At 34.8% G+C, this 20,589-nt stretch overlaps 1 protein-coding gene across 1 annotated transcript in view; it reads right to left on the bottom strand.

Annotated features, from left to right (window-relative positions):
• Positions 1 to 2,469: 2,469 nt before the first annotated feature.
• Positions 2,470 to 20,589, bottom strand: part of LOC106111281 — a 119,136-nt gene continuing 101,016 nt past the window's right edge. The window contains exons 6-16 of the mRNA XM_013293307.1: positions 14,639 to 14,896; positions 13,145 to 13,382; positions 12,336 to 12,476; positions 7,700 to 7,905; positions 7,084 to 7,259; positions 6,544 to 6,813; positions 5,842 to 6,049; positions 5,241 to 5,386; positions 3,957 to 4,079; positions 3,225 to 3,411; positions 2,470 to 2,480 (exon numbers count right to left, since the gene is read on the bottom strand). Coding sequence (XP_013148761.1) covers positions 2,470 to 2,480; positions 3,225 to 3,411; positions 3,957 to 4,079; positions 5,241 to 5,386; positions 5,842 to 6,049; positions 6,544 to 6,813; positions 7,084 to 7,259; positions 7,700 to 7,905; positions 12,336 to 12,476; positions 13,145 to 13,382; positions 14,639 to 14,896 — 1,964 coding nt within the window. The remainder of the gene's footprint in view (positions 2,481 to 3,224; positions 3,412 to 3,956; positions 4,080 to 5,240; positions 5,387 to 5,841; positions 6,050 to 6,543; positions 6,814 to 7,083; positions 7,260 to 7,699; positions 7,906 to 12,335; positions 12,477 to 13,144; positions 13,383 to 14,638; positions 14,897 to 20,589) is intronic.

The raw sequence follows: 20,589 nt of genomic DNA, 5'->3' as shown, positions 1-20,589 counted from the left end.
TTTGTTATGTTGGAGGTTATTTTTAGTAAGTACTTTCCAAACCGATATTAAATTACTCGATTGTAAAATTTGAAGTGTACCGTTATATAGACTACATTGTAATAACAGTTTATTTCACTAAAACTAAACACTCATACGTTAGCGATATTATTGACATACAGAAAAGAAAGAAAAAAATTGTCTTAAACTATTTTTCTACTAAAAACATTCCATTTTTCTGTTCAATTATTGAAAGCAATAAATAATAAACAGTTTAAACATCAACTAGAAAAAAAATCGTTTAGAAACATTAATTTATTTACATAAGTTTAATGTATCTTCTGCCCGGTTTACATTCCAGTCCAGCAGTCGAAATCGACGCTGGATTGGAATAATGTAACCTTGGCATAATTAGTGTGAGAAATTGTGTTTCTTTGTTTTATTAGTTGATTTGTTTTCAATAAAATTTCATATTTTTGAATAAGTATCGTAAACATAAATAATTTTTAATTCCAAAATGGTGCAGATTTTATATTACATGTAGTATATTTATATTTTTAGTGGTTATTTACATGGAAGGCATGAGGTGTGCAAATTATTTTTTCCATTAACAAGTTAACTTTTTTATAATTATGAGGTGTAAACTGTAAATATTACTGTAATTCCAATATATTAAAATAATTATAAAGTTTTAATGTAAATTAAAAAAAAATTATGAAAAATAAAAGTTTTAAAATTGATTACCGTTTACGCCTCAAGATAAATTAGTTAATAGTGTTTTTATGCAATTATTGAAGCAACAAATAACCGTAATATTGTATTTAAGTTAAACATCTCGCTTATATTTTTATTTATTATCTATATATTTTCTATATTCTAAGCTACGTAAGATTTTACGCCATTTTGCTTTGCAACAACTAACTCTAGATATACAGTAGGTATAAAATTGAGCTTTATTGATATGTATCGTTAGAATCAATTTCGCTAATTCGATAAGTGTTATTTAAAAAAAAATAACAAAGAATTTTTCCACTTCAATATGAAAATCATTTAACAATATAATTTTTTTAAGTAACAATATACTGCTATGAAAAGTTATTATGTAATTTATACTTTTATTAAATATAAAATTATAATTAAAAAAAAAAGTTTATATTAACTTGCAGCGCCATCTATTGATATGAATAAAACCTAAATAGCTTTCTAGTTTCGTCAATAGGTGGCGTGCTTTTATTTTTTATTTACTGGAACTTTCGATGTAGATACTAAAATAAATATTAAAATATTAGCGAAAGAAATAGGTATTTTGATTTTAAAATATGTTTAAAGTACAAAATGGACGCGTTCACAGAATGTAGATTACAACGATTTATATAAATATAGAATAAAGTATAGTACTAAATAATCTGAATTTTAAAATAAATTACAACATACAAAAAGCATTTTTTTAATACTAAACTTTCTTAAATAAAAACAATACAATAAATTTCATTCTATCAAAAGCTTTATATTTTACAGAAAGAAATATTTTGAAAATTGCTAAACATACGTGACAATAACAATAAATTTTCTAAAACAATTACCTAATTTTTCTAATAAAAATGATATGTATTCGATCTTATAATTAAATGTAACAAGAAATATCCTTTTACAAGTAGAAAAAAGTAACGAAAAGCGAAAAATATCAAAAAATATCGACCAGTTAGTACGCAATTACATGTAAACATCAAATCTAAACATTTACAAGGTATCCTAAATGTGGCTCTACTTTCCTTAAAACTCTTTAGAACACAAGAATACTCTACTACAAATTAAAGCTTCTTCCTTTACCATTCCAATATTACATACCCTTTAACGCGTCTCAGAACAAAAAAGAAAACATTTATCTAAGTGTTACCTAAGTTACTACTCACAGGTAATATTGCAACTTTAAAATCTAATAAAAAAACAAATTTAGTTTTTGACAAATTTTCCTCATTTTCGTAACTTTTTGCCTATTTTTTACCATCTTTTACTTTTATAATCTTTGACGAATTAAATTTATTTAATCACTTGCATTTAGGTAGAAATAACATAAGGTGAATTATTTTTTAATCTCTCAAATTAAGCTATATCTCAATTAATAACAATATTACAAATCTCCTTTATAAAAATTAAAAAAATAATTAAAAAATAAAGTAGCAATATTACCTTATAAATCTAAAAGTGCTCCACATATCTATAACATATTTATCTAACAGAAAGGCGACTCCTAATAGCTCCTACTTATAGCAAACTACACTATGTTATATGCTATACAATTCTTAAATAGAAAGACCCCACATATAAATAAATATAAGCACCCTAGATAAGGTATAAGACACAATATTAGAACATGGCAATCTAGAAAAATGAAATTAAAAAATTAAAGTGAAAAATAATTTACCTACTCTTACGTATTTTGTATATTTGTCTAAGATCTAATAAATTGAAGAAGATCTCAAGATTGAGTTAGACGTAATCTGTTAAAATAATATAAATGTCACCGACAAATTACATATTTCGGCAGTTTATAATTCAACGTGAACAAACATAAGAAACTTTTTTCTTAGAAACAGTAAAGTACCGTAATACGATCCTTTCAGTTCAATTATACTAGTTTATAAAATGACTAGTCAGATTATAAAATGACGTTTGCAGATCGGTGACAGATAAAGTAAAATTTAAATGTCAAAATGAGAACATATACAACAGTGTAAAGGCGTATTCACAAAACCTAGTAATAAGAACCTACAAGCACCAGTTCTATAGAAAAAAACGTACAACTTATCTATGATATGTTTAGTTAAAACTTCAGTCTTCATACTACTACTAGATTCAGCCCTAAACTATAGAATCCATAAGATAGGGACGTGTGTTAAAACATACCACAAAAAGCTTACAATCATCGTAATACATTTTTCTAGAAAAATATTTAATAATCGCATCCACAAGTTTATTAAAATTATATTTCACAGCTTTGATATGTTTCGTTTCATTATTTACATATATATCTTTTATATATTGTGCGCTGTCTAAAGCGAGTGCATTGTGCATTCTTATATCTACATTTTCAACGATAAATTCATTTTTGCCCAAAATAGATATGTTTTTAAAAGGAACGATTTTTTTCGTATTATTAAAAATGAAATGAAATAAATCTGTAATAATAAATATTATAGAAATAAATATGATTATAGTTTGTTTAAAGTATTGAATAAATACAATAAATGCTAGAAACATATAAATATTAGTTTGAGGTCGGATAATTATAGTCGAAGAGCTCGGCGGTGTTGGATACACCACGTCAACTTCAGCGATCTTGAAGATGGACAGCAGAAGATGAGAAGATATATCTTCGTGTTGAGAATTTATTCGAGATTTCACGATTTTCAATACATCGATACACGCCTCCTGAAATCGGGAAACATTTGGAATAGTTACTGACTATTAAAATAAATAACACAGAATTAAAATTTATATCTAGACCTAGCTTGGATTACCCGTTGACGACATCTTCGGCAATTCACTCCCTTCCACATATCCTCTTTCAAGTAATAATTAATTTCTTCAGTCCTCCTCTACTTACGAGAAAGACTACAGAAGATTTTATTATTAGGCAATACGCTCATGACCATGACGTCAATTTTTTTTTATTGTGTACTTATTACAATATTAACATATCTATAAATTTAACTATAATACGATTCAATAATTAAAAAGTGTATTTTTTTAGCCAAGTTCTAAAACGCAACGCTATTGTATTTTGAGAACTCTGGGGACCAATCAAATACGTTGCTGTTGTTTGACGACGTCACAACACTCGGGAATACTTCGGCCGCGGTTTAGTCGGACAAAAATGATTGTGACTTTTTTTAGCTTAATTGTTGGATTTTTCCATGTAGAAATGTTTAAAAAATGAAATAAAAAATCATGCATATTCCCTATTAGCGGGATACCTTTTCCTTATCCAGCAGATCCTCTCCAGCCTCCTTGAGGGTCTCCTGCAGGCGCGGCGGCACGCTCGCCGATATGATCACGTTCTCATTGCTGATGTTGAACAGCGTCAGCGTGCAGTTGTTCTGGAAATTAAAACCATTTACGATTATATTACTATGATTAAAGAAAATTGTATTTTTTGGCGGCTTTTGCCGCTCTCATAGCTCCCCTGACATATATTCCTCAGGGACCTGGAATACGGGTGTTTTTATTATCAGAAAAGTTTACAGTGTTTCTAAATCTTTTTATAACATAAAATGGCAAACGAGCAAGCGGCCACCTGAATCCGCCAAAATGGCGAAGCGACCGCTGCCCATAGACATCTGCAATTGCAGATGCGTCGCCTACCCTTATCCGACTGAGGAGGAGACGCACATAAAGAGGATATTTCCTCTTCCTATGCATCTCCTCCATCGTCAAATCCATTTCCCCTTCCCATCCTCTCATAAGAAAAGGGTGGTAAAGAGAAAGAGACTTAAATCAGACCTTCGGCACCACACTCATCAGACGAAACACGGCATTGGTTCCATTTCACGCCTGTCTTCTGTGTGGTTGTGGTATTACACCGAGCGTGCCGGCCCTACAGTGCTAAGATGTTAAAGCTGGCACTACCACTGTTCTAAATCTAAAATTACATATATGTTATTTCTATTTTACAGCTTTTATCATTTTCTAGTCCAGTTTAAAATCAATAAATTATACTTGACTAGAGTGTGATTAAAACTTACATTACTGTTAAAAATTTAAAATATTAAAGATAAAAGTTTGGATGGATGTAGTTTGCACAAAATGAACGGATCTTAATGAATTTTGACATAAGTACAGAAGTTATGAAGAACACATAGGCTGTTTACTTTTTTTTTTAATTTCATGCGGGCGGAGTCGCTCGTCTAAACTAATATTATAAAGAGGAAAGATTTGTATTTTTGTAAGTATTGAAATAACTCAAAAACTACTGGGCGGACTACAAAAATTCTTTCACCATTAAACAGTTACGTTATTACTGAGTAACATCATGCTAATATTATAAATGTGAATGTGTAGATGGATGGATGGATGTATGTTAGAGTTTGTAGTCCAAACGGCTGAATAGATTTCAATGAAATTTGGTATAGATGTCACAGTCTAGAAGAACAAATAGGCTACTCAATTTTTTTTTTAATTCCACGCGGACGAAGTCGCGGGCAAAAGCTAGTATGCTATACTTTTAACTATTATTAAGTAGTAAGTAATATGTTACTGACATCCTGCGGGTGCAGGTAGTGCAGGTAGTGCTGCAGCAGGCGCACGGCGTCCTCCGCGCCCAGCCCCGTGTGCGGCCGCAGCAGCGCCTCGTCCACCGCGCTGAACCCCAGCAGCAGGTACACGCCCTCCGGCAGCTTGTACTCTCCTATAAACAAGAAAAGTGTCCTCCAGTTTTAAATTCTCCTTTCGTAAGACGCAATACTGCGCGATAAAAAACCGTGTCTCTTAAAGGCAGCCATATCAAAGTTACTTATATAGCATATCATTATCACTAGCTCACTATTCCTTCCCACTTCTGGGCTCGGAGCCTGCTAGTTACAGTGACTAGGTCTTAACCATGCTGGCCTAATGCGGGTTGACTTCGCAGATATCTTTGAACTTCTTCGCCGATATACATTTCAACGATTTTTTAACGCGCGTTAAAAAAGCGTCCATGCGAATTTGGGCTATTGATTTTATTGCTTTCAAATGTATAGATAGCACTATTGTTTTGAAAAGCTAGCGTGTACCATCTTTCGACTGCATCATCATTTTCTTCAGGTGGGATCGTGGTCAAGCGATTTGTTAAGCTATACCGCTATATGATTTTGTGCAACGTACCAGGGTTAGGTCTCATGCAGATAAAGGAGCCGGAGTAGCAGTAGCAGCGGCCGCGGTAGGCCTGGTAGGCGGGCGCGGCGTGCGAGTAGTGCGCCAGGCGCGAGGAGCAGGGCGCGCGCGGCACGCACGCCACCTTGCACGACACCTGCAGCGACGCCTCGCACACGCACAGGTCCGTGCACTCCGCCAGCTCCGCTGATCTGTACAGCTGGAGGAATACTTGGGATCTTAGTGCAAATAAGGGAAGATTTGTCTCTTGTTTGCAATGTATAAATTCGAACAATACTAGGCAGGATAAATATATTCTTCATTAAAAGCTGAATCACTAAACACACCAGCTAAACATCTCTGTATCGAATGGTTAGCTAAAGATAACTCCTAAAGTTAAGCTCACCTGTACTACAACCTTTCAATTTGTATTTATAGAATAGTTTTCTTCTCTGTATAAAGTTAAAATAAAATAATAAAAAAATTGTGTAATTAAGACATTAAAATTAAAAAATAGTTTTGAATTTTTTCTAGAGCCTGTAATAATTAAATAGCAATAATTAAAATATTCCAGATAAGAGAAGTGATGTTACAAAGTACAAGGAGTTAATTCAAGCATTTTCCATAGTCTTATTACATTGTCTTAATTACTTTTTGGGAATACTGATTGTAGCTTTTTTGTGAATGATGGATTAATGTTATCTAACGTCTTACCCTCCTTGTTTCCCCCATCTTAATGTACTGAGCTTGATCATCGCTTTCTGGTTTCTTCACGATACAATACTTAGTTGGTTCGAGAGTTGTGGTAGGTTTAGGGGTGGTGGTTGTAGTAGTTGTCGTGGTGGTCGTGGTTGTTGTAGTGGTTGTCGCCACGGTGGTTGTTTCCGTAGTAGTTTCCACCATCGGCTCGGATATCTGACCGACTTCGTTAGGCGCTGTCTCTTCAGTCATTGTTGTTATAGGGCTGAGGAGTTCACGATTTTCCTGTAAAATATTAAAAACTATCTCAATACCTTAACCCAAATAAGTTCGACATTTTTACACAATATAGCGAAGGTTCCAATTCTCGTCTGGTTGTATAAAAAAGTAACCTTTTTTGTTTTAGAGGGTTTAATCTTTGAAAGATACACTTTTGTGTAAAAATAGAGTTAAGTGATTTCTAATCAACAAAATCTTCTCGGCGATGGCGAAGGTACCGAGACCTTTAATGAGGGTTCTATTGGAGGTACTGGTACTCTGCACAACAAATAATACCTGGTTGCGTTCTTGCGTGGCGTGCGGCGTGGCGTGCTGCGTGGTGTGGCGATGGTGATGCGTGGTGCGGTGTCCTGGCGCTGGCGGCACCGTGATGTAACGGATGCCGTTGTCAAAAGGAGTCGTAGTAAGCAGCGAGGCATATGTCTTCACATGATAATCATGCTGAGATTCAACTGGAATGTAAATATAAGTAAAGGTAACGTGGGTTCGGTATAGTGTCTCTTTTAGAGCGGGCGCACACGTTTGACTAAATAATCGCACAACAATTGTGCGATTATTTTGCAGCCAATTCAACTGTTACACATTTAAAAATTGAGTAGTGTGGAACTCCATATAAGGTCATAGGAAACAAAGAAGATAGATCAGTTTCAGGTGTGCCCGCGCTTATTAAATAAAATTATGTAAAAACCTGCATAAACATACACGCAAACTACATCGTGTGCTTTTCAAATTACTTTAATATTGCTCACTATCTAAAACAAGACTTTGTCCTTTTTGGTTCGTTGTTTACTAATCAGTAACGTCGAACACGTAAATGATAATCTTATCTTATATTGAACACATACGAAATATAGATTAACCTCAAGCTTTTAATCTATTTTTTTTTCCTTACCAACACAGGGATTTAACCAGAGCAGTCGTTGCCAGCCGAGACAATCATACAGCTGGGCGAAGTCAGTGCCGCGGCAGGCGCAAGCGGCTCGTAGCTGTGTTCCCAGCACCGCTACTACCGCCGCTCGGCACGCGCCCGGGGAGCCAGCACAGCCCTGCGTCACCGCGTCCACCGCACACCATTGCTCGTAGTTCTCCAGGCGAATCCTGTTTAAGTCGATTGAGCGAATTATAGCAAACTAGCTGTTGCCTGTGACTTCGTTCGCGTGAAATTTAAAAAAATAGTAAAAATATAACTTCAGTGATAACATAGCTTTTTAATGGTGCAAAAATTATTGTAATCGTTCCAGTACTTTTAGAGTTATTTCAATACATACAAAAATACAAATCTTTCCTGTTTGTAATATTAGTATATTAGACTTGTGGCGACTGTCATACACGTTCAAATAACAAGGTTTTAAATCGTATAATGCACACGAAAGTTAACAGCACGTAAAACGTTGAGCCAATTGCCAATGCTGCCAATTTTTACATAAAATGAGGATAACCCTTATATTAAATTGGTCAACATAATATTATCTCATCTTCTTTACTAACATTATAAATGCGAAGGTATAGATGGATGGATGTATGTTACAATTAGTAACATAAACGACTGAAAGGATGTCGATAAAATTTGGCATAGTTTAGAAGAACACATAGGCTATTGCGTTTGTTTTTTTTTAAACGCGGGCAAAAACTGGCATTGAAATATTTATTACATCTTTACTTTCAAACATTTAATATACACGTGCGATGTATCGTAAAGCGGGAAATTATTCATCAGTGAACATATCTTGAACGAGAGGGCACGGAAATACCGACGTTCCAACATTTATCGGCATATCGATTAAACGGGGCGAAAATGTACGCGAAATCTCGGCTGGAATTATTCAGCGTTCATTTAGCTGAGATCCGAGCACGGCGTTGAACGACGACCGAAATATCTCGTATAACTAGGAACACCATATTATTGGGATGTATAACGGGATATTGTAGTAAAAATCGATAAGCTAGATAAAATTTCTTCAGGAAGTACTATATAAATGTATATTTTTTAATAATATTTAGTTCACGAAAACAAAAATGTTTACTTCACAAAAACTAGACTTTTGCAATTGTTGCTTAATAATAATAGTTTAATATTCTCATGAGGTCGAAAGGAAGTGACAAATAATGTTTTTCTTCTATAAATTAAGATTGTTTCGATACAAACACAAAAAAACTTTTATGTACAAATTTAAATAGGAATACTGTCAAAACTTACATAAAGATATGGACCCCGTAATTAAGTCATGTAAAATCCATCGCGAAACATTCGGATGGAAACTTGTTTGCAACCTCGACAATAGATTGTTTAATATTTAAAAAAATAACATAACATGTATATAAGAATACGCGTTGTTGGAGTATAATGAGATTTTCTGAAAAGACCCATAAGATACTAAAAACCAAAAAACCACGACAGACAGTACTATTATAGTGAGGGGAATGACCAAATCGGATGACAACTCATTAAAATCAGGCAACTACAATGGAACATCCATACACAAACCATCCTTGAAAACAAAAGTCATACCGAAAAAAAATTTACTGAAGGTTTTAAACGAATTCTACTTTGTACGGACGCCTAGGGGAGTTATAATTGGGGGTGCAAGTGAGGGTGGGGATGATATAATAATTAATTAGGGGGGACCGGCGGCGGTCCCTCCAAATTGTCGTTTCCCGCTGTCAAAATATTTGACTAAGTTACTTGGATCATTAGCGCGGAAATATCATTAACGCTGGCAAATTTCGATTTAAGGCATGACTGAACAAAAGTTGTTTAATCGTGAACGTTAAAATTCATTATTCACTTATAAAGTTTAGTTTTAACGATAATTTTTGTGGGAATTCGTGTAAGTAAAGATCTGGGGGTCTAGCACGAAAATTTGTCAGAATACGTCTGAATCGACGTCGACAAAAATTTTATGCCACTTGTGCTGCATGTTGCAAATTTTATCGAATACGTTACGAATACTTTCTAGCAAATTTTTGAGCACATACACAATTACATCACATCAAGATATCTACATGTTGATAAAACTGTATAGAAAGTTCGTTTTATAGTTTTTATTTAATATCGAAGAACAGGTAGTCATTTAATTTGCAAAAATAGTAAAAAAATCAGACAAATCGATGACAAGACGGTTAAAAACAAATGACTGTTTTTTTTCGTTTTTGTTTTTCTCGTAGTGTTGTTTTGAATACTAGAATCTGGACGATAGTTTGTACATAATTAGTTCGCCAGTTACCCACAGGATGGGTTCAACCACAACGGGACAATGTGTCACGACCGGACACCTTTACGGCCGTCCGGTCAAATCCGTTTTCACGCCACATCCTGCACTAATTACCCAATCCCAATTGTATCAAAGTTTTTTGACACTGTTAGTATGTGAATACATTGTGATTTATTCGCTTTTAGAGTGGGCGTACACCTTTGACTAAACTATCGCACAATTGTTGTGTGATTGTCGATTGTTTCGCAGCCAAAATAGAGTAGTGTGCGTACGTCCATATATGCTTATAGGAATCAAAGCGCGATGAAACAATGTGCGATAATTTAGTTTCATGTCTGCGCGCGCTCTTAAGATGATTTAGAGTTAAACACACTATATTTAGGAAAACTATGATACAACTAGCTTTTGGTTTTAGTTTCGTCTACGAGGTATTAAAAAAATTAGTAAGTAGCTTAATGTTACGTGGTAACAAACAGTACATTCATCCAAACTTACGCATTATTTTAGTATAATCGTATTCTGAATGAAAATAGCAAAACACTTTTTAACAAAGTGTATAAATTTAGTAGAATTTCTGAAAAAAATCAACATGTATTACTAGTAAGTGTGGTAACCAGAGTAGTGTTGGGTAGTTTGGTAATTAGCGTAGATTCGTTGCGGCCTGTTTGAGTTGTCGTACACATTGATTGGACCTAGTTTCCCCGGCCTACCTTCTCCGGTTTGCACTGGACTTGTGTTGCTAAAATGGTTTAATAGATTTGCACAAATTATATCTATTGCATTTTTTAGGCTAATTAAGCTGAATAAAAAGGTTGATTAATATAGTTGATCGAATCTAGATGAAATTTGGTATAGTAGAAGAGTCTGGAAGAACACATAGGCTTCATGGTAATTTTTTTTTTAAATCCCGCGTCAACGAAGTCGCGGGGCAAAGCTAGTGTATTCTTTTGATTGAAGTGGATCATTTGTAAAAAATATTTTTATAAGTAGTTACGTGATGTATATTTAAGAGATTTTGTTAGTTCTTATTATTTATGACAAGTGTTAACTTAAGTGTGTCCTACATACTCTTATAACTTAAAAGCAATCGGGGAGCTAAAGGTTAAGTTGTTTTATAAATACCATTTTCACTTTACTTAGAAGGCCCAAAAAAATATTGAGAACATATTTTAAAACGATATTTTGAATATACGAATAAACAACGTTTTGTATGTATGTACATACGCATATGTTATTCATATAAATATTATAAATACGAATTACGATGTATGGATGAATGTTTGTTAGCGTTTGTAGCCTAAACGGCTGAACGGATTACCATGAAACTTGGCACAGGTTAATGCATCGTCTGGAAGAATACATAGGCTACTTACTTTTGTTTTTAAAACCACGCGAACGGAGTCGCGGTCAAAAGCTAGTATTAAAATAAATTAAATACATTTTAATTTATAAATGTATCCAATACTACATAATTACTTTAAAATACATTAATGTTATTGGGTTAAAAATTTCTGATTGAAAACCAATCATGTAATGGTTTGAGCGACGCTTTTCCATGTATTAAACTGTACATTTAGAAAGATTTTAAAGTTAGGGACAATATTGTCACTTGAGTATTTATTTCATAATATAAGTGTATTTTAACATTGAAAGATAGTTTTATTTTTAAATAAAAAACGTTATTTTGGAATTCAAGAAAATTGCGAGAAAAAAATAGCAAATATGCGTGTTTGTGGATTGGGTTGTAGTTTTTTTAGGCGTCAAATTATTTTCACCTGTGGGTTTTGCCAAAACATTACAAAACCAAAATGTTATCTCTTTATTTACAATAGTAGAGAGATATGGCTAGATTTGGACACGTGTTTTGTCAGTGGAAATTCATACATAAAATGTTTTCAGACATATTGTTCTCTTCGCGAAAATGTCAAGTATTCTTTTGTACAGTACTGAGTCTTTGTGCTTTTGTGATAAGTATAAATATATGATGCGGGGACATGCCGTTTGTTTTTTATAGTGACCTTTTCAGCTTTTGTACGGTTGCACTAATGACGAACAAACAGACCAATCGACCGTGACCTGATACTTCGAGTTGACATCTTTTCTGGTATAAAATTTGAAGAATATTCTGTTATTCTCTTTTTAGTGTTATTATATTTATAAGGGGCTTAGGTTTGCGTGTAGTGTGTTTCAATAACCTTTTTAACAAGCACTTTCATACATAAAAAGTATTGACAAGACAATTTCACAGATTTTAAATTGCAAATAATCGTTAGGTTGTTTCCACTTTTCTCTGGAAAATAATTCTTATGGATTTACCTGCACTCAGGGTCTTCCCTGCAGTTGTGTGCCAGGGTATGACAGGCGGGGAGAGGGGAGCCGATAGGGGGCCGCTGAGCGCAAGACGGGTGAAGTCGTTCTTGAGCGTTCATGCATGAATCCTCCCTGTTGTCAGTTTTCCTGAAATTATTTAGAAAAAAAATAATAATTGCAATTTCCTAAAGTCTTTTAGATATCAAAATTTATGTTTTTAATTTATCATGTGTAATAACATTTTTACTTTTATGACATCGCATCTCGATTAATTTTAACTCATATTCATCTACAAGAAATAAAGGCCCTTTGTAAAGTGACTTTAAAAAGTATTTTCATTTATCAATCTGTAAACATCATTTTAACAGTGGTGAAGCCTGCTTTAACATCTTAGCTCGAATAGGCCGGTTCGGCTGGTGAAATACCACGACCACACAGAAGACAGGCGTGAAGTGGGAGCAATTCCGCGTTTTTCTGATGAGTGTGCCGGAGGCCTATTTTTAGTCCTTTTTCCTTTCTACCCTTTTCTTAACAGGAAGGGATGGAAAGAAAAAGATTCATAGGAAGGGAAATATCCTGGTCATGTGCGTCTCCTCTTCCGTCTATTAAGGGTAGGTAACGCATCTGCAATCGCGGATGTCTACAGGCAGCGGTCGCTTCGCCATTTTGACGAATACACGTGGCCGCTGGCTCGTTTGCCACTTTATTAAAAAAACATTCGAAATTGCATTCATGACATAGAATCACATCGTTTCAGTTTACTATAAGATAATTTAGTCATTACCGTAAACAGTGTAAATAATTAAAATACTAACTTGCAAAGACAGAAGGCGATCTCTGTATTCCAGGTGACACCGGGCTTGCGGTAGAATCCTCGCAGAGCTGTCATACATCCTTCCCTGTCGCAATCCGTGGAGTGGCATTTCTGCAGCACCGGCGTGAGCGACGCGACACATTCGGTGTCTTTGATACAGGTGTCCAACGCAACATGACACGTAGACTGCAGAGCCACCTTCTCATCACCTGATTTACCGTTCTCTTTCCCAATTCTCTCTGTTGGTGGTTGTTAAGTGTTAGTTATGTGTTGTGTTGTGTTGGATTTTACACCGATTTTTACTTCTTTATATATATGTACCGTACGTTTAATGTTTTAGAACACTGATATAATTCGATTTTGTTTGACTTAAAAATTACATTAATGATTACTGATTTATTCGCTAAAATATTGTTTATATTGAAATATTTAAATGGTAGTTTAAAAAGTGTTATTTTTTAAAATAAATAATTATTTTTTCCTCAATCTTCTTGAAGGTAAATGTATAAATATTTTTATATTCGTAAAATAAACATAAAAACAAAAGAAATATATAATAAATATACGAAAATAAAGAACAAAAAAAGATATATTAGTATTCAAAGGTGTTATAATCCAAAATACAAGAAATAACGCTCATGCCAAGACAATATCATTTACAAAGTGTGATACAAAACTGGTATATTGTGATATATCATGTAATAATTAGATACAGGATGACTTTATGATTTCAATATAAAATATGTATACGAATCTGAAAAAATAAGCATGTTAGTATACTCATGCTGATAAATATAAAACTTCTTTGATAATGTGGTAATGATTTAACTCGAAGCTCAGGGTGTAGTGAAATATCATTTAATGGAAAACTCTAGAACACGTCAATTCTAGAAATAAACAAGAGACTTACCGTAAAACTATTAAACAATTTCTTTATAACTATAAATTTTATCCAATAAATGAAGAATGTTTTCTTGTACCTTTAGCGAAAGCAAAGCTTCGCTGATTTATGTGTTTAAGCTCCTTTTACTAAATCGCTTTTGTAAAACTAATACCTCTACAAATGGATATTAGGATAAAGCTGTTTTTAAAGGGTAATACTAAAGCACTATCCTTTCTATCGTTTTCTACGTTAAGCCTCAATTTAGTGATCTTTTGCTAGGAAATAACTAAAACGTCTTCAGATAGATATCTACTTACAAAGTTCGGATATCTCGGGGGCATCTAATGATAGTTCCGGAGGTTAAAGGAATGGAAATGAGCACTTATCACTTTGAACTAAATGGATATTGAAATTGAACGCCCTTATTGGACTGGATTCTAGAACTGTACAAACTCAAAGCTTGAAATGAGTACGATATCTATGGTTAGTTGTAATGTCTGTAATTAGTGTTTTTTCAATATGGATATGTTTCTTAAAACTTATAATCTTCTATAGATTTCTTTATTGTTTTTTAACTTAATTAATACACGACGATTAATGTTTAATACGTACGGTTTTCATCAATGTATCCGGGGCCGTAGACTGTCTTGGTGGCATAGAGGGGGTCCTCACTCCCCCCCGGCTCGTGATTCCAGCGGTGACTATGATGTCCATGTGGATGGTAATGCGGACTTGCATATCGATGGACGTGTGTCATAATTTTATCCGGTGTTATAAGGTTGCCGTCTTGAGTTATGGACATACCGCCGATCCATGACGTCACGCGGGTCGCGTTCCGATTAGCGTGCCAACCGTCGGACATCAGCTTTACTGCAATAGCACCCATCGTATCGTCTTAACCTCAGAGCCGGCGACCGAGCCATAGCGCGACGGGACTCCGGATTATAGCAGAATTGCGTACGCGCAGGATCGGTTTTACATCGGAATAAATTTATCCTAATTAAAATATTTAAAAAATATGACAATCTAGACAATAAATCGGCAAATTAAAGACATTTAATCTGGCAAAAATATAAAGTATTCGACAATGTTTTAAGAAAAATGTACACCGTATCGGTGGTAAGATTAGCAAAGCCGTCATTGTATGGCAGTCCCGCTCGTACTATATTTAAAGCCAAGGTCTATGCCGCGCAGTAACCATAGAGATCGTAGAAGAAAATGCAGAAGGAAAACATGCAAACATGCTACAAAACTGAGATGAAATCATTCCAAACATACAGAGAGATAGTAGTCCCTGTATGCCTGTTAGATGTATTTTGGAAAGTGGCAGAATACTTAAGCATGCGGGCATAAAGTAGGAGCGAGTTTGTTGTCCTTGTTCGTGCGAAAATACTATTCGTATCCTAACAATTTTCACATAATTTTAAGAATATTCCTCGATCCCACATGGCAGATTTTAATTTCTATAAAATAACATACAATAAAATAACGTTAAATCCTCAACAACCGTGTAAAAGCTATTAAAACCTTCTTTTGTAACTTGAAGTTTTTTCCTAGTAGTGGAATAAATTGCTTCAAGCACGTCAATACCATCTGCGCCGACTTTATGTGTCCACTCCACGGTACGATGATACAAAGTTCCTAGTAATGAATCCATGATGTCGGTGTAATGTGTAACTAGACGCTCCTACCTTACAAAGCGATTGCGAAGCGTGCAGGGCGAGAGCGACGGATCCGAGAGACACACAGAGAACAGAGAAGACAAAGAGAAGAGAAGAGAGGGAGCGGCGGCTCACCGTGGCGGGGCGGGTGGGGGCGCGGGGAGAGGAGGGCGGCGCGCAGGAGGCTCGCGGCGGCGGCCCGTGTCAGCAGCCGGGTGCCGTTCTCGGTGAGCAGCAGGATGGTACCGTCGGGCGCGGCGTAGCGCGTCAGGGGAGGGGCCCGTGCAGGTGCCCGCGGCGGGGCCTCGAACAGAGCGCGCACCGCCGGAGGGCACTCGCCCCACGCCGCCGCTGCCCAGTGCCCACCACGTTAACTCTAGCCCCCAACTACCGAGCCGCTACCGCTGTACCACCAGCCAACCACCCTTAACCGATCAATATTTAAAAATCACCTTATTTTCATGCAATCGGTTAAAAGTGGCTCCCGAAGAGTTAGGTAGTAAGGTTAGAACAACGCTCGCCGCCCCATCGACTATGCTCTAACAGTCCAGGGTAATTACCGAAGGCCGAAGGTGTCGGAAGCCAAGAGTTGAGGTAACTGCGGGCATTTTGTAAGGTGTGTGAGGTCAGGAGTACACTAAAAAGAAGCTTAGTGTCCGGTGAAACATAATAAACAGCCTTGTGTGGTAAAGTAGTGATCTAAGTAAATCCTAAGGCCTATGCAATCTAATCGGTGTTCAAATAAATAGGCACCAATAAGGATAAATAAAAAGAAATAAAGACACAAATAAAATAACTAATTTAACACGTTGACGACTATTGGAATCGAGTCTAGTACTCCTTAGAAGCGTTTCTTGTTGTGTCATAGTTTATTGTTAATGTACTGTACATATACATTTTAATTTTAACACATACGTTTAAAATATACATTTAGAAATTTTTAAAAGATAATTATATAATTTATAATAAGTGTTTTGTTGTGTTGCATAGATTACAAAATTCACGATGTGTTCCTTATGTAAAGAATTATTGTACAAGTGTTCTTAAGTTTTAAGTGGTTGGCCATTTAACATTTAAAGCTATACTATATCACTTCAGTACACTAGTCACTGCGGGTTTTGAGTAAGACAATAATAAGTCTTGAGCAATTAGAAGAAACTGTTAGATTTAATTTTATTATATGTATAAAAATATTTAGCGTTTCTTTTTTCCTGATATTCTTAATATCTAGCCGAGAAAACTGTGTTATTTAAACATCTGGATATTCTCATGTATTGAGAAAACGCCATCCGTAGTCGATTCAATTACTTTACTTTAACTCTGACTTTATACAAAAATTCCATTTAGTTTTTCGGTAATTAAAAAGCATACAAATTTAATTTCAAAATAAGTCGTATCATTGCGTGAACATTAGATAATTGTTTTTTTTTTTAATATGTGTTTTCTTAATTTCAATTAAATTGTATTTTTAAGTAATAACAGATCGTCATTAAAATGCGATAGTTAAAGACCTCAAAGATGCAGACGTTTCCTTTCATTCCAGTTACAAATGAATAGAAAATACTGAGAAATTCCGCGTCAAAGAAAAAGGGACGTAGTAAAGAAAATCATCAAAAGATTTACTTCTGTAGTACGCCCTCAAAGTGCCCCCAAATACAAAGGGATTGAAACTGAATGGATTTCCGTTCTTTTCTTTATCGTATCGATGCGTTCTTGACTTTTAAATATTCGATCGAGGTTATGGTGTGGAGAGCATACTTAAAAGCAAATTAAAAATATATTTACAGCACTTAAACACGATTTTTACTAAACATTTCCTCTGCGGAAACCGCTGTATAGATACATGTTTTCATCTCTTAACTAATCTTGAAAAAAAAAAAAACAGAGATAATAATAACGTTTCAGCGTAGGTGTTTTTACAGTCAAAACTCAGTAAACATATTTCCGACAGGAATATCGTAACTCCTGAACTTGGATATGTTAGCGAAACTTTTGGTCCCTTTGTTAACGTTTGTAAATATTTTTTTTCACGGATTTTGGAGTTATTTCTTCTTGTTTGATATTTCTTGAACTCTATCAATTTATATTGTTTGAGAGATGTTGAATAACGAATCAGAATTGACGAAACACATCGACTTTAGATACCAAGTCTAATTACATATACGATTATTCGTAATGCTGGCTGAATTTAATCTAAAGATTACAAGAATCGAAAGCATAAACCATTTAAAATAAAAAAAAAAGGATTCCAAATTTAAATTTCAATAATCCGCGTACAACTCTCATAACGCGGGAATTGCATTGTCCGGATAATGCCCGAGCTCTTCATATTAAAACGATTCCATTTAAAATGACTTAAATGAATTCAAACAGGGGCATTGGGAATTCATGTGAGTTAAGTCCGAGTGGACGCGGCGGCGGACAAAGGGAATCATTTTGCCTGGAAGTGAATTTCGTTATGTGCGAATGTTGGAGGAATTGGAGCGAGCTAGAAACGAAAACAATAGCGTCGTTTGTTCTCTACCTATTCACGCAACTATGTAGGACAAGTTTGCACACCTATGCGCAGTTTTATACGAAAATATTAAATTCTTTTTAGGGAAATTTTATTTACCGGAATTTTTTTTTATGGTACGGAGCAAACGAACAGTGAAATCTTTAGAGTTGACAGATCAATCAGAAGCATTGCAAATGGTTAGCGGTCTTTAGAGGTTAGCTCGTGTCTTAACAGAACCCAAGTTGCACAGTACCTTTAACTTTTAGAATACAATTAGTAACTTTTAATATTAATTTATGTCCTAAAGTAAATTAAAGTTCCAAACTACCATAGATTATTCATTTTACTAACAACCGTACGTATGACATGGAATTACCAATAATTGAAATTAACTGAATTTTCGTATCCATTACATACAATTTAAATGGCAGTTTAACTTGTTAATTAAGTTTTGGTGGAACTCCAGCTTAAATAATTAATTAGTTTCCCAAGCCTTGAGCTATGAATATGAGGCAAGTGAAGTTTACTTGCCTTCGCGTATTCGTAAAGATATTATGGTTGTTAAAATAATTACTTCTTGAAATTAAAAGACGTTTTCTTAAGTAAAATTAGATAATTCTTTCATACAAGTGAAAGATTTCTATTAGTACTTCTTCTATATAGACTGGAGTAGAGCGCTGGTGTGGATGCCCGACGGCGAACATGTTCATGTCCATTGTGTCATCACACCCATTAGGGGGAGACGTGTGACAAATAAATAGACAATATAACTTGTAGGAGGTAAGAAGGTGCATGCGGTCAGACCGTGTGCGCCCTCCCGCGATTCGGTCAGTATGACCTGAGGGTCGGTGGTCGGTGGGGCCATGACTGGCGGTGGGCTAGTACTCCTTCTGTCCTTATTCAACTCTATGACAATCACCATGACCCTGTCTTTATCTCACTCTCAATGTGTTTACAACAGGTTTTCGTTTTACAAATCAATCATTCGTCACTCCCTTCTATATTATGGTATTTTGTTTTTAAACGTCTCTTTTTTATCTGCTGATTATCTAGAAAATTCTACACCGTCTGATAAAAATTCCATTTTATCCCGAGTAAGGTGAGAAAACGGTTTGAATAGCTCATTTTCTGTATTTATGTTTGTTTGTTAAATCCATAATCCGCGGTTTCATTTTTCAATTTCAACTCGAGTCTTGCTCGAGCAAAGTCTAAGAATGAATCATATTTAAATTAGGGTTTTCGTTTCGTCTGGAAAAATCTAGCGAGAGAACTCTTAAAAGATTTGATTAAGGTTTACATTTGAAATCTTGTTTGGAATTGAAATCTGTTTTACAGGTCAATTTACATTTTAATGTTTAAGATATTTAATGTAGTTCTAGAAATTAGTTTTAAATAAACATTGCATGCTAGCTTTCGCCCGTGAGTCAGTCCGCGTGCATTTAGAAGACAAAAGTTAGTAGCCTTTCAGACTTTGAGACAGACAATTTCATTAAGATCCGTTCAATTTTGGCAACAAACTCTAACAGACATCTAAACGTTCGCACGTACATTAGTAATTTCATAGATTTGAATATTTAGAAACGACAAATGGTAAACATGTAGTTTCTAGAAAGGAACCTCATGTAATTGTCTTTTCAAGAACAATACAAAAAATATTAAGCTTGAAATATTAGGAAAAATTTCAATATTTAAAGATGTAAAGTTCTCAATAATAAGTACAAAACATATGTACTCTGGTTGCATGTATATAGGTATGATATTGTACATCACGAAAGTATAATGAGCATAGACAAGAACGGAAGTGAGAGAAAAGTTATTGAAGCGAAACACAAAGGCAAGAACAATTCACGGAATTAAAGGGCTTAGGAAAGATTGGAAGTTAACGCATCGGTTGAGATCATCTCACGCCGTGAAGCAAAACTCATCCTTTATTATTAGACAGGGCTGTCACGTTTTGATAAGATAGAAACAAAATAACATTGGATGTAGAACATTAAGAACTACGATTATTTGAACAACAGTTATGTCGGGATCAACCATTTTTTATGTAAGAAATGTGTAAAACCTGACGTTAAGTAAACTATAAATATTATAGAAGTTCCTTTAAGAAATTGATATGATTAAATAATACGTTTATATTTGTACCTAAACCATTGACCATTGATACTCCATAGACAGTAAATAAATCTTTCCGGTGGCAACCCTACAGAGAATTTCCCTCAAGTTCCACAATAAGAACTCAGTAGGGATTACAAGATATGAATCAAACGCTCACATATATTGAAACCGACGTAGTTGAGCTCTAACGTTTCAGATATTATGTCATAAAGCTTTCCACACACTAAAGGAAGCGATAGCTATAACATAGCTTCAAATGCTCTAGACGTATTCATACATTCTCCTTC

Source organism: Papilio polytes, unplaced genomic scaffold (assembly GCF_000836215.1).
Source record: "Papilio polytes unplaced genomic scaffold, Ppol_1.0 DF824169.1, whole genome shotgun sequence".
Lineage (NCBI taxonomy): Eukaryota > Metazoa > Arthropoda > Insecta > Lepidoptera > Papilionidae > Papilio > Papilio polytes.
The sequence above is the reverse complement of the archived record's forward strand: the minus strand, read 5'-3'. Positions and strand labels throughout refer to the sequence as shown.